This window comes from Panthera tigris, chromosome C2, assembly GCF_018350195.1.
Source record: "Panthera tigris isolate Pti1 chromosome C2, P.tigris_Pti1_mat1.1, whole genome shotgun sequence".
NCBI classification, from domain to species: domain Eukaryota; kingdom Metazoa; phylum Chordata; class Mammalia; order Carnivora; family Felidae; genus Panthera; species Panthera tigris.
Genome location: NC_056668.1, coordinates 45072890 through 45088681, shown reverse-complemented (window position 1 = coordinate 45088681; position 15792 = coordinate 45072890). Strand labels below are relative to the sequence as shown.

The 15792-nt window shown below is 34.2% G+C and overlaps 1 protein-coding gene across 2 annotated transcripts in view; it reads right to left on the bottom strand.

Annotated features, from left to right (window-relative positions):
• Nucleotides 1-15792, bottom strand: part of EPHA6 (EPH receptor A6) — an 867849-nt gene that overhangs the window by 277745 nt on the left and 574312 nt on the right. The window contains exons 7-8 of one of the 2 annotated variants that reach the window (XM_042998967.1): nucleotides 9266-9313; nucleotides 8697-8859 (exon numbers count right to left, since the gene is read on the bottom strand). In XM_042998967.1, the coding sequence (XP_042854901.1) occupies nucleotides 8697-8859; nucleotides 9266-9313 (211 nt within the window). The remainder of the gene's footprint in view (nucleotides 1-8696; nucleotides 8860-9265; nucleotides 9314-15792) is intronic. The other variant, XM_042998968.1, reaches the window with a different exon arrangement.

The window sequence follows — 15792 nt, the reverse complement described above, 5'->3', positions numbered from 1 at the left end:
CGCACTCCAGCACACTGTTATTAATATATATGCACAAAAACACAAATAAGATACTGAAAGTATATAGATGAAATAATAAAATACATGCAATTTGTTTGAAGTAACAGATGCATATTAATTGAATATTTACCAGATAACATCAACTTACTTGATATTCACTAAAAGCCTTCAACGTGTCAGCAAGGCAATTATAAGAGGCACAAAAATGAGTAAGAGATGGTTCTTGATCTCAAACAAAACAAAAGAACCCAAAAAACTTCCAAAGGATAATGGCTTATGTCTCAAAGAAATCATATTTTTGTATATGTTGCTTTAGGTCATTGGCTTAAAGTAAATCTATATTCTGTTTTAAGAAACAGAACCACTGCTATTTGCTAGTGCCCTTTTCAATATCAGACAATTTGTAACCCTGCATGTTACTATACACATTTTATAACTTCTAAGTAGCTGTTAATAGTTAATGATTTTTTCCAGCCCACTTAGCAAAGCTATGATCTTTAATATTTTTCATATTGGAACGGCTCAACCTGTCTTACGGTACATAAGCCTGGTTCCCATCACTTAAGGTCATTATTTGGTCCAGGAGAAACTGAAGCAAAATACCTTTTTAATCAGTGGAGTCCTGTGAAAAAGAGACTTCCGTTTTCTATGCAAGTAGTTCCCTTTCATCCAGTCCCTGCTCATGTAAGGTAATCAGACTAAGTGCGTTATGTTTCCCTTAGAGTGTTATACTTGGTTTACCATGTGTGCATTCGTCTAGAAATCTGTATTAACACATGCATAACTCTCTGAATTTGATGTATGGTGCTTTATATAGACTTCTGAAAGTCTATGTTTATATTCAAATACTCTATTTTAGGAAAGAATATATAATTGGTTGAGGGAAGGTGAAGAATTGGAGGCAAAAATAAAAAATAATCATGTAGAAAGTCAGAAGAAATGACCAAGCTGAATAAGAAAAGTAAGAACACTGAATGGGTAGAAATGGAACTCAGTTCCAGTTCTCAGAATTAGTATAAAAAATACTATACCCATAATATGCTATAGCCATAATATGTGCCCATTCTAACACTTAGTAGCTGTAGGAATGAGGTAAGTTACTGAGCTTGTGTGTGCTTCAGTTTCCTGATCCATAAAATGGACATGATAATAGTATCCATTTCAAAGGTTAGAAGACACAAAGAACAGAATAGTGCTTGGAACATTGGAACTCAATAAATATTATCTGATAGAATCTCAGTGTTAGAAGTTATGTTAAACTTAATATCACAACCTCCCAAACAAAGGAAGGATTCCCTTTATAATACGTTGAATAAGTACCCAGCTAGTTGCAGTACAAATTCTTATCATGAAGAGCATTTATTAATTCAAAAGGTAAGCCAATTTATATTTGGACAACCTAACTTCTAGAAAATTCTTTCCTACTGGTGTTTGCATTTAGATAGCTATGGTTGCCAACATTGAAAGTGTGCTATTGACTAAAGATTATTTCAAATTAAAATCTTACATACTAGAATTTGTCTTCCTCTGGGTAGACTCATAAATATGAGATCTGGCTCCTGCTTGATTAATTAACTTTTTTATTACTCCACCAGGGTCAGCTGGTCCTCTTTCTGCTTCATGCTTCACCATTAATAACCATCCCCAAATTTCTGGCTGCTGTTAATAATGATGTAGCTAATTTCATCCTAAGTAATTGAAGCAGTGCAGATTGTGATTCAATCAACAGACTGGATCCGACACAATAGAGATTTTTTAAAAAGGAAGTTTAAAGAAGAAAATACATTATACAAAAATAAAAATATCATTTAACTATACCTACAATGCTTTCAATTTTAGAATTAACAATTAATTGGTAATTAAAGGTCCACATATCATATTTCTACACAACTCAAGCCAGGTATATAACCTGAAGCCCCAAATAAAGCAAGCAATAATGTTTATCTGTGGCCAATAAAAATATTTGATTCTTTCTATTTAGACTAGTAGGCAACATGCTATTCTCCCAATTTTAGCCTTTTAAAATTGCATGTTATTCATTTTTAAATTAAATATGTATTGGAAACTGTAAGCAAGACACTTTATGAGACACAAGGATATTCTGGCTATAGTTCTTGACTCAAAGAGCTAGCAGCTTAGCAAATAATTAGCACTTGCACAATATAATATTATAGAAAGTCTGAGGAAAGGTGGTTTTTCACTGGACTGATACAGAATATTTCATAAGAGGTACAAGTTGAGCTGGCAATCATTTGTAATGTGACAGGTTTCTGAATTGTCTAGTTGGAAGTCACAGAAGAAGCTTAGAAATTATGAAGATTCGGAAAATTTCATGTATGAAGTATCCACACATTTTCTCAGAGTTTGTTAACTAGAGGGAGACAGGACAGGAATGATGTCAGTCTGCACTAGGACTGGAGGGAAACTTGAATATTTATTGAGAAATTCACCTTTTACATGGTAGAAAATACTCAGTGTTTTGGAATTTTTAAGTGTATAGAACGGAGTATAGAAAAATTAGTCCACTGGAGACATAAAGAACAAAGTAGGGAAGAAAGAATTAGAGACACGATATTGAACCTCAATTTCTAGGATCATTTTCCATTTATAAATTATTAAAATTAACCAAACTGCTTAAACATGAAACCATACTAAAAATAGCTAACTCTTATGGATGTTAAAAATAATTGATTAAATTCATTCATTTGTATCTACATAACACTTTTTGTATCATGTGTAAGATATGACATAAGATTCTATTTTGAAATACCCACTATGGTTCAGTAATAATTTATTTATTGTTTGGTTAGTTAATGTTGATCATGAAGACTTTTGCATGATCATTTTATGTGCTATAAATCTAGTCTGTTGTTACTACTTTTAGTAAATAATACATTTAAATGTTGACAGATGTGGCTTTTGTGTTACAAAAGTGCTTTCTGTAGCTTACAGGTAAAAACCTAAGTTTATATGTTGTTAAAATTTAAGGTATAACTTATCCTTTCAAGGGAAAAGAATGCTTTGCTTACATGTTGGCAATGTATTAATTCTCCAGGATCTTACTCATTAGGGCAATGGGAGAGGCAAACTGCTAATTATTATGTGTACATTTCCAGCTTTCTTTCAAAAGTTGGCTTTAAGCTATGGATTCTGCACTCTTTTGATAGCTTCACAAGTGTATTTCCTATATTTAAGTAAAATGTTCAAGTTGGCTGCAAGATAGCAGTATATATTTTATTTGAGTTTTAAAAGTGTACACAGGAAATTATTTTCTGCTACTCCAAAATACATTTGAATGTAAGTAAGTCTTGGTGTTTTAAATAACCAAATGTTTGACTTCCTTATCTTTAAATTATCTTTATTTCTTTTTTTAAAAAATGTAGGCATAATTTTAACAGATTATTGTTAAAAATTGAATTAATACCTTTTTTGAAAGAAGTTTGTAAGGATATGGATATGATTGGTATGTGGATAAATTTTCAATTTTAATTGTTATTTTTTTCTCCATTGAAAAGAAGTACATTTTCTCCAGGAAATAAGGACATAAATTATAATAAATATGAAGTGGTTAAGATTTCTTGTTGTTTTATTCATATATGCCAAAAAGGTCTGTACTTAATATGTTTATATATGTGGTGTGTTTGATACGTGGAGACCTAATATAAATTTCATTTTAATATTAAAAAATGTATTAATTTTTTTAATGTTTATTCATTTTTGAGAGAGAGAGAGAGAGAGAGAGAGAGAAAGAGACAGAGACAGAGCACGAGCAGGGGAGGGACAGAGAGAGAGGGAGACTCAGGATCCAAAGCAGGCTCCAGGCTCCTCCTAGCTATCAGCACAGAGCCTGACGTTGGGCTCAAACTCACAAACTGTGAGATAATGACCTGAGACAAAGTTGGATGCTCAACTGAGGGAGCCATCCAGGCGCTCAGAAAAAAATTCTTGTATTAGCTTCTGACACCTATCTTTCACATAGCTCTCAGAGAAAGATAAATACCACATGATTTCACTCATATATGAAATTTAAGAAACAAAACAGATGAACAAGGGGAAGGGAAGGAAAAATAAGATAAAAACAGAGAGGGAGGCAAACCATAAGAGACTCTTAAATACAGAGAACAAGCTGAGGGCTGCTTGAGGGGTGTTGGGTGGGGAGATGAGCTAAGTGGGTGAGGGGATTAAGGAGGGCACTTGTTGAGATGAGCACTGGGTGTTATATGTAACTGATGAATCACTAAATTCTACTCCTGAAGCCATTATTACACTGTATGTTAACTAACTTGGATTAAATAAATAAATAAATAGAAGATCCACATGGAATGTTTATATATTCTTACTTTCTCACTACTGATTCTATTGTATTGTAATTTATTGGCCTAATAAAAAGGCCACTACACAATAGGCACTCAATAAATGCTGTTGATGGACACAATATGTAGTTGTACACTTTTTTTTTTTAAGTTTCTTTATTTATTTTGAGAGATGGGCGGGTGGCACAGAGAGAGAGGGAAAGAAAGAATCCCAAAGAGAGATTAGCAGACATATGAAATGCCAGCACTAAAACAGAAAAGTATTTTGTGACTGTATAGGAATGATTATCTATCTACCTATTTATTTATATATCTATCAATCATCTATATCTATCCTTCTGTCATCTATTTATCTTTCCATATACATGCACATACATGTAATGAAGTTATTCTACAGACCTGGGGCAAAAGGAAACCAAGAGGTCTAAGTCAAGTAAGCTCTTTTTATACTGTTAGAAGTCATAATTAGTAATCTTTACATTTATTTGGTTAGCCAGTTTCCACCACATAATGTAACTCTGGAAAAACATACAACTTTTTGTCTGTAAGAGCAAGAGGGGTCACCGTGATTATTGTTCAGATGCCACTATAATCATAGAACACTGGTGAGTTAAGAATATTATGATTTTGGGGTGCTTGACTGGCTTGGTCGGTTAAGTGGCTGACTCTTGATTTTGGCTCAGGTCATGAATTTAGGATTGTGAGATCAAGCTCCACATTAAGACCCGTGTCAGGCTCTGCACTCTCAGCGGGGAGGCTGCTTGAGATTCTCTCTGTGCCCTTCCCCTTCTCTCTCTCTTTCAAAAAGATAAATAAAACAGTAAAAAAAAAAAAGAAATATTATGATTTTGAAAAAAAATTCTTTCATATTTTATATTATTGTCTTATTGGCAAACTTGAACCAAGTAAAACAGATATGGCTAGAGAGAATTAAATTGTAAACTACTTCCCTTTGCTTACTTAAAAAATTTGAACCAGACCATCAAATGAGAGAATCTAATCTCTCTTCCCCAACATACCCCCATCTCTAGGCATGTATTACCAAGTTAGTTGATTAAATAGAATGCACAAGAGAGAACTTAGTTCAGGCACTACTCAGGAAACTAAGGCTATAAAAATTAAAAACTATGAGCTAAGAGAGTATGAAGAGAGAAAGACTGATGCTATAGATTGGTATTCATATCCTTATACACCTGAATTTCTGGTAAACCCGCTCATATCCTACTATGACATTATTCACTGAAGTTCTCTTCTGGATATAGACAGCATGCTTTGAAAATGTAATTTAAAACTAACCAGATAAAAAATGACCCTTTAAATGATTTTCCCCTAGGCTGTAAATTGACTTGAGAGCTACACTACATACCCAAAATCCAGGTTTAGACAAACACATTTTTCAGATTCTTCTCAGACATTTTGTCTCTTCAAGGATCTAATAAAAGTACCTTTCATGTCATTTATGAAATCAGTGATTCATAACAGGTGTTTTGCCTTCTGCAGCCGCCATTGTCAGGTGGCTCTAGGGTTCTAATTCTGCACCTTTGCTCATTTGATTATCAGATTTTGGTAAAGCTACTTATGTCTTTAGAAGGAGAAATAATCTTGTCAGAATTACAAAGATAATTTGTGTGAACTGCTCAGTAGAGAGTCTTGCACATATGACTGGTCATGTTACTCCCTAATTAAAACCCTCGCATGGATTCTCAGTATCACCAGGAAGCTTAATATCGTTCACATGGCCAAAAGAGTACCTTCATACTGGCCCTTGTCTCTGCCCTTACTCCCCTCTCTGTCTTTACTCCCCTTCATTTACCTGGAGGTCTCCTCACTGCAGCTATGCCAAATTATTTACTCTTCTTTAAATTGTCCGTGCTATTTCATGTCTCAGTGTTTTTGCTATTTCTTTACTACTCCTCTTTTGAGAATGAGCCCCAGCTTCTCACCTTCCACCAGATCCATTCATGACTGATTTATGCTAAATTAGGGCTTCTTCCCTCTGTTCTCAACACCCTTTGCATTGCATATCTTTATGATAGTACATGTCAGTAACCTGGTATTTTTAAATTAAATTTAAATTTTCTTCCCATAAATCTAGAGTATAAATTATGTGAAGGCAAAGGCTGTTGGTCTTATTAATACTATATATTTTTTTATCCCCAGTGCCTCACACAGAGTATGGCACATATTAATTGTGCTATATGTCTTTGTTGGGTGAAAAAATATTACATTGAGTCATTGGTGAGTATGGGACCTTTTCTGATAAGGAATTTCAAAGTACTTCTCTTCTATATAACATATGAAAGATTTCTAGTCCTGAAGGTACAAGGAGTTGAAATTTAGAGTTAAAGCAAATTAAAATTTTCATATTTAGATCTGAACTTTTAAAAAAATTAGACTAGATTATTTTCTCTAGAAGTACCAGATATACACAAATGACCTATCTAGATTTAGCCCTACAATTTTGTCTGAGAGTATGTTTTTGACGTAATGATATAATACTCAAAGACGTCGTACATTTTGAAAAGTTAGGTAAATTTCCTCATCTGTGAAATAAAGAAATAGAATGGAGATGCAGGGATGTAATACACAAAGTCTGAACAACACAATGACAGGACTCTTCTTGGGACCAAACTTTCCTTGAATTGCATTCTTTGGCTCGCACCTAGGCTAAGTCTTGACGTGTGAACAAGGGAAAAACAGTCAACAGGACATAGCAGGTATTACACTTTGAATATTTTTATATTGTTTTTAATTATGGAGTTATGTTTTGTGATAATTACAGTCTACTCCCAATAATTTCATCTCTAGCTTGAGAAGTCAATAGTGTCTGAAAGATTATAAATGATTATCACTGATATTAACCATCTAGGTTATAAGTGTTCTTTTTATTCATTAGTTTACTTTCTCTCCCTAAGCTGTGTTTCTTCTTAATTATGTTGGTGCCTTGCTACTTTTTAGTGAGGTATAGTTGTAAAAAAGAAGTTCTTATGAACTGATACTATTCATCAATGTAAAAACAACATTCCTTCCATCACAGAATTTGAAATTCAAATAGTTTCATTTTAAAAGAGTGATGATAAATTGAGAAATTGTGGCCTGTTTAGTGGTCTTACTATTAGCACTTTTTAATAATCCATTTTTTGTACTTTATTTATTTATTTATTATTTTTAAAAATATAATTTATTGTCAAATTAGCTAACATACAATGTGAAAAGTGTGCTCTTGGTTTTTGGGGTAGATTCCCATGGTTCATCACTTACATACAACACCAGTGCTCATCCCAACAAGTGAAATGAAAGAACTTTACAGGATGGTAGACTTGTTCAGAGCACAGGCCTTGGAAGAAAATAGCCCTCATTTTCAAATTTTAACTTAGCTTCTCATTATCTCTCATTAGCTGGACAAATTGCTCTATTTCTCCAGGCTTCTGTTTGTCATAAGTAAAATCAGGAAAATAATACCTGTCTCATTGGATGTTGAAAAGTTTAAATGAAATAATACATATAAAATACTTTATATAATATCTGGCATTTTTTAGAGGCTCAATAAATGGTAGCTATTATTACTGTTATTTATAAAGAATTTTTATAATAAATTTGCTATTCTTGAATTCTTAAGTAAATATGGGTATTTTAGCAATGATGAGAAAATATTTTTATTATGATTAGATATTTGAACATTTTCCATAGAGGAACATGGCAAAGCCACCCATATTATCTTTACACAGATAGCAGTAAGATAGGTTTCTAAAAGCAAAAAATGAATTCAATAACAGGGCAGGATTTAGACTGAATAAGACATTCCAAAGCCTATGTTACATGACATTGGAACACCTCACCTTCATCTCTCATTTTGATTTTCAACACTTCAAGGCTATGGAACTAATTTGAGTTTCTAATTAAGCCCATGTGTCTATATTTAAACTTATAATGTACACTTCAGTAGAGTTTTTCTCCTGACCACTGTTTTTATTGATCTAAGATAATAAGCCAAAGCTGCACAATTTTGAACTAACTGCTAAAATCATTTGCTCATGGCTTTATTCTCTTCCAAGTTTTCATTAGTATCATATTATGATGCCAAGACTGGCAAACAATTAGGCTAACACCACCCATTGAGACTCTATGTTACAGCATGAGTGATGAATTCTGCATAAAGAAATGTATCTGGGCTACGTTACAATTGTGGTAGAACAGGGCATTTCATGGAGGAATTTAATGATAGCAACAAAACATTAACTGAAATGACTATATGAGTATTTACAGGAACAGAATCCCATTTGATGAGACTATTCACAATTGGGAACATTAGGTTTTTAACTCAGGTCAGATTGGAATGGTACTAACTTAACATCTTATTTTATATGTTTGTGCAAAACTTACTCTCATCTCCTGTTTCAAATTCAAACTTCTGGCTATAGCCACTGTATCCTGTTGCAGTCCTCACTCGGATATGAAATATGTACTTGGTGGCTGGCTTGAGGCCTGTGATGATGACACTGGGCGCCTTGGACCTCGTGGAGGAATAGGTGAGCTGCTCATGCTCCTGGGGATAGAAAAGAGGAGAAAGGAAATGAAGCAGAGTTTTTCTGCTTTTTCCCAGGGATATTCCCAAATTAAGCTGAGGAAGTATGCTCTGAATATCAAAAATATTGATTAAAAAGAGGTGTAAGCATGGTTTCCCATAAGTTAGCACTTATTTATCACTATGATGCACATGATATGGTCTTGATTTGGAAATTTATTAAGAAGGATGACTATCTTATATAAGCTTGCACTTGGAGGTTTGGTGATTTGGATTTCTGCTCCAACTCTAAGGAATGGTGGTGGCGTGAGAGCACGTTTACACAGAATGGCAGCTGCACCTTGAGCAAAATGGGCACATTCAGATCAGACCACACCAGCAGAGTGCAAGGAGCAAGGGTGGGAGGGTTCAAGTCCCCGCTACTCACTTCTACCCGCAGGTAGTGCCAAAATGCCGGCGCTATCCGTGGGTAGACCTGTGGGTGAAAGGAAAAATAAATTAATTGTTTTTTTTAATTTGAAGTATTTTATCCCGAATCAATTACTTTGTTCCAAAACTCAGCGATGTCCCTGTAGTTAACAACTGAAGTGGAGTCCAGCTTGAAACACAAAACTATAAAAATTTTCCCTTAAGGGAGAACTGACTCCTTCCCCACCTAGATATTGCAGTTTATTTTTTAAAGATGTAAAAACTTGTGACGTAGTTTTAACATAGTCTGCCCAAAAAGGAGCATCAAAAACAGAGAAGGTATGAAAGACTTACCACACCCGTGGAATCAGAGGCAGGGCTGGAGTCTTGGTTCCCAGTCACCTGCAGTTAATTGCCAAACTACCTCCCTTCACTAATGGGAAGGGTTTACCACAGCTGATCGAATGATCTGGTCAGTCAGGGTCTTTTAAGGGGGCTCTCTTGCCCACCAGCTCAGAACAGGATAGTTCATTTTATCCATGCATGTAAGAGACTGTCCACAATATGCTGGCAATGGAGACAAATTAAACTTAATACTATTTTTGTACAGTGTTATTGTTCAGTAATTTTATACTGATATTTTAATAGGTGAAAACACTGTATTTGTGTGAATAACTCTTCTAAATTCATAAGTCAAATTAGGCCCACCAGGTCCTTACGTTAATTCTCCACTCTTCTCATAAATCTGAAGATATTCTCAGGGATGGAAGTGACTTTCAAGATCATTAACTGAATCACTCATTTGACGCCTTAATTCTATCTATATTATTCCCATCAAGATTTCATTTAGCCTTTGCCTGATACTCTCTGTTGTTCAGATCTTCCAGACTAACAAATGAAGTTATAAAAATCTACACATGTGTAGATTGTGTCAAACTCCATTTATTTGCTGGTGATGCTTTAAGATTTAGAACTATGGAAATCATTTCACTTCAGCTACTTTTCAGAAAAACATCCTAATCTTAAAGATCATTTTAAAATTTTATGGCCCTATTTGTCAGAACATTACATGCTACATGTTATTCTGAGTCTATCTGAGGAATTTAATTTGCCATGTATACCCTAAATAGAACCGTTTATTAAACACAAAATAGAAAGAAAAAAATGAGTTAACAATAGCAACATTTTAACTATAAAAGACAAAAAGATAAATTGCAGTTTATATTTACCGCTAAGTAATTTCGAGATTAGGAAGTAAATAAATATCTACCTAGCATAAAATGCAAAGAAATATAGTCTCTAAAATAATTAATGGGAGGAATCATTTAAGGGCTAAAAGAAGGAGCTAAGATCAAGGCCTTTATAATTAGGGAGCTTAGCACTCATATTTTAGAGAAAAAAAAACCTGCTCATGTGCCATTCGAAGAAGTGATAATGTTTCTGGTAGAAATCTGCAAAACTTTCTGGATTTTCAATCTCACAGTAGGAGAATATTCCACCTTTCACAGAATTTCCTGCAATGTAAGTGTTATGGTACATTTTGAGTAGTAGTTCACAATATGAAATGATGACTGAGAAAAAAATTGTAAAGCCGTGAAAAAATAAATTTTGTCTCATCCTTGAAGAGAGAAGATACAGATTTCAAAAATCTACTTTTAGACTGGCAGCACACCAATTACACATTATGTCTTTGTTGCTTCATCAAAATGTAGCTAAATAGTAATTTCTTAGTAAAGTTACAGGCAGTAAAGGACACCTTTTGCAAACAGCTTTTAGCATTTCTGCTGTTATATACAAAAGTGTATCTGTAGTTACATCTCTGGAATAAAAATCCCCAGGTAGGAAATGTGTGTACATGGTTCCTCAGCCTAAATGACAGCAGTGTGTTGATGGGCTGCCTTGTCTTAACATCTTGCCACGTCTCAGCCTGCCAAAGAGGAGGCCTCAGAAAGCAGCAGTCATGAGAGTTCCTCTTTCCAGGGTACAGCAGCCCTCTCTCCTGGCATTTCCAAGCTCTTGGGAAATCAGGGTAGCACTTATCCATTACAAGCATAGAGCACTAGTGTCCCAGAACTTTGGCTAATTGCCTTTCTGCCAACGTGTCAATTCCAGTTCTAAGCAGCTGTCACCGGGTAGAGACCATCCTTTGCCACAGAACCATCTAGTCCTCTTTATTCATCCTCACAGGCTGAACTGTGGACATGTTTGAATAGGATACGTGTGCAAGTTTTTCTGGAGTTTGTGCCATGATGGAATTGCTGGTTTTATGACATAGATGTTTTCAATTTGCTAGGTAACTTGTCATAAAACTCTTAAATGTGTTTTTTGTATTTGCTAAATCCATAGTTAAATAGCTTTTGCATTCTTAATGCTATTTATTTTTGTAGTTTCTTTTCTTGATCAAGCTTTCCAGAGGTTTGAACTAACTTTTGGCTTTGTTAATCGAATTGCATCTTTGTTTTCTATTACATTTAATATCTGCTTTGACCATAAATGATTTTCTTTCTTCTTTCTTCCTTCTTTGTGTTATGTAGCCTTTTAACTTATTGCATTTCATGCTTAACTCATTAATTGTCAGTATATCTTTTCAAATAGACTATGTAAAACTACAAGTTTTGCTCTAAGTACTGCACTATCTATACTCCGTAAGTTTTCATATCGTGTATTATCAACCAGTGCTAAATATTTATTAATTTCCAAAGCTAGATGATTTTTAAATTCTTTGTAGTAGATTCAGGATTATCACTTGTACACTTTTATGGTTCATGACAAGTTGTCAGGCAATAAATAAGTGGCATAAAGTGAAGCTCCAAAGGCATAACCCCACTGGTTGCAAAGCACACTGAGCTGTGGATAGGACAGTAGATGCTCATTGCTGAGTGCACTGGCAGTCTTCTGCAGTAGTGTTTGCTGCTGAAAGTAAAACAGCTTGTTGTACTCTTTCTCCTTGGATGAGCATGGATAAGAGCACCAACTGTGAGAAAAAACATTTAGTAATGATGTACTTTAATATATTGCTATGTATGTCATTAAAAATAATTAATATAGGGGCGCCTGCTGGCTCAGTCGGTTAAGCCCCATGACGTGGGTCATGATCTCTCGGTTCATGGGTTCAGGCCTCGCGACGGGCTCTGTGGTGACAGCTCAGAGCCTGGAGCCTGCTTCAGATTCTGTGTCTCCCTCTCTCTGCCCCTTCCCAGCTTGCCTGTCTCTCTCTCTGTCTCTTTGTCTCTCTCTCTGTCTCAAAAAATAAACACTAAATATATATATATACAATTTCTTTTTTATATATTTGTATCTACATATGTATTTTAAAATAGTTCAGAACCAAATAGTGTGAACATTGGACATTGTCAAAAAGAATGTATTTGCACTGATCTCTAGAGATATTCACCTTCACTTACGGTTCTCTTCCCATGGGTAGACCCTACAGCTTTGACTCAGACACTGCTCCTCCCCAGCTGCTGAGAATCAATGTTTTTTGGGGAAATCACTTTAGACCTTTCATTTACTTAAAATACTGAATCTAGCTTTACCTCTATAGACGTCAACTCTTCAGGGTAACTAAAAGACATGTATTTACCAGATTCTGGATCCTGTTAGCATTTAATCTAAAAACTGTAACTTAGTGAAAAGGAATAGGCTAAGGTGCCCAGTTCCTGGGGCTGCATCTTTCTAAAATCAGTGTGCAGGGCGCCTGGATGGCTCAGTTAGTTAAGCATCTGACTTTGCCTAGGTGATGATATCACGGTCTGTGAGTTTGAGCCCCGTGTTAGGCTCTGTGCTGACAGCTCAGAGCCTGGAACCTGCTTCACATTCTGTGTCTCCCTCTCTCTCTCTGCCCCTTTCCCGCTCACACTCTGTCTCTGTCTCTCTCAAAAATAAATAAACATTAATTTTTTTTTTAAAAAAAATCAGTTTTTGAATGGCCTGTATCAACAAAAGACAACATGTAGAGAATTTGGGGTTGAACTTTTCTTGCCTTGATCTTGGTCTTTGTTCTACTTGGGTTATGTATCTTGGTAAATCACATTGAAGACTTGGATTTACTCATACATTAAATTCATTCATTCCAGAGACACTGAATGCTCACTATACTTAAGGAAGGCTCTGGGGCACTCTAACAGATATAGATTAAATAATCACCAAAGTTCCAAGTAAGCAATTAAGTCCCCTCTCTTCTCCTGTAACTCCTTCTCACCACTCCTTACCTCACTCTTGGTTTACCACTCTCACTAATGGAAGTAGATTCAATGGGCCCACAAAGGGGTCATCATTTAGTTAGTTTTCATTCTCTTAAAATTTCTGGGTCTAGTGAGACTTCTGTAAGATGTTACTTCTTTGACTTTTTTTTTAAATTTTAAATTAATTGGATTATATATTGATTAAACATTGTTTTAGACTTTTTTCTACATTTAGATCTAAAGATATAGCAGCAATCATAAGAGAACCACATTTATGCAATCCTTTATAATACACAGTCTTTATGGGATATTCTTAATAATCTTGTGAAGCAAGAACTGATAAAATCTTTATTCTCACTTAACATATGTTGAAATTGGTCAAGATAGAATAAGTAACTTACCAAAGCAAGTCACCTAACTAGTTAGTAGTTTTCATTCAAGTTGTGTTTTTCCACTATATCCAACTAATGCAGATATGTCCAGGGCAAATATGCTTATAGATTAGACTTTGAGTCAAGGTCGCATCTTTACATTTTACATTATTGATTATCGAATCACTAGAAATAACTTTAAATATAACACAGGCTATGAGCCAGATAGTGATGATTTGATGGCATTAGAATATCTTTTTACTTTTCCTATATATTATACTTTTCCTATATATTAGCAATGACCACTTAACATTATACTTTAAAATATTCCAGTTACTATAGTAACAGAAACCTTGCAATACTTGAGCATATGACAAAAAATTGTGCAAAAAGTATGAATAAATCTATAACATTTTACTGTAGAAACCAAAAGGAAAATCTCTTACTTTTCTTCTCTTATTGTAATGCTAAGATTTTTAGTAGAATATTGCACAGTGGAAGTAAAAGGAGGAACTTTATTTTCCTCTGTTATTTAATGGAATGGCTATTAATGTGCAGCTGTTAAACATAATCACATCTGACTTAGGTTTTTGGTAGATATGCAGTTGAGAGTTTTTCTTTTTTCTTATACTGTGATTATATTTTTATTCTGTTTTTAAAATGTGAAAAGGATACTGAATGTTCTAAAACAATATGTCTGTATTTGCCTAGTTCATTATTTTTTCACCTTAATGTATATACTTATGAAGAACTACCTTTGCATTCTTAGATAAACTCTACTAATTCTTGTTCACAATATAGTATTATAATTTTTATTGAGATTTTTGGATTCAATTTGATATTTCAACTAGAATTTTTATACCTATGTTTATAGGTGATCTTGGCTTAGAGTTTTCTTATTTTTTCCCATTTTTATTATCAATCTCTGGTTGTGATAATTTGGATTAGATTATTAGAGAATATACGATGAAATGTTCCATTTACTAATATTCTGAAATAATTTATTTAATATGGAATAATCTATTCCTTGAAAACGTAATTGAAATGGACCTTCTGGGAGTAAATATTGACCATCTTTTAAAATTATTTTATCCTATATTTGGATTGGATTGTCTTCTAATTCAATTTTGGTAAGTTAGAGGATATTACCCATTAACATTATATTTTATACATACTGTTATAAATTATATCAATCATGTCCCATCATTAAAAATCTCTTCCATAAGTAACATCTTCCAACTTTGTTTATCAGTCTTTTAAGAACCTGGTTTTGATTTTTTTTAAATCAAAGATATTTTTATTGACTGAATTTCATTAATTGTTTTTTATTTTATACAGTAAAACCTTGGTTTGTGAGGATACGTCATTCCGGAACCATGCTTCTAATCCAAAGCACTTGTATATCAAAGCAAATTTCAAGAACCATTGGCTCAGTTGTGATCATGTGATATTTGGCATTACGTACTACTTGTATTGAAAGACATCGCTCATTTATCAATTTAAAATCTATTAGAAATGTTTGCTCATCTTGCAGAACACTCACAGAACAAGTTACTCACAATCCAAGGTTTAAAGTACTTGTTAGTTCCTTCTTTCTACCTTTTCCCCCCTGCGCTGGTCATCTTACATTGGTTTGGATGTATGCGTATCTCAATGTCTTTCATTTTAAAATAATTTATAACTTAATTTTATTACCTTTAAATAGGTGATAGTATAATATTTTAAATTTTAAAGAGGGGCGCCTGGGTGGCTCAGTCAGTTAAGCATCCGACCTCGGCCCAGGTCAGGATCTCATGGCTTGTGAGTTCAAGCCCCGTGTTGGGCTCTGTCCTGACAGTTAGGAGCCTGGAGCCTGCTTTGGATTCTGTGTCTCCTTTTCTCTCTGCCCCTCCCCAACTTGTGCTCTGTCTCTCTATGTCTCTCAAAAGATAAATAAATGTAAAAAAATTTTTTTAAAGAAAATCTTTATAGACATAGTTCCTCAATGACTG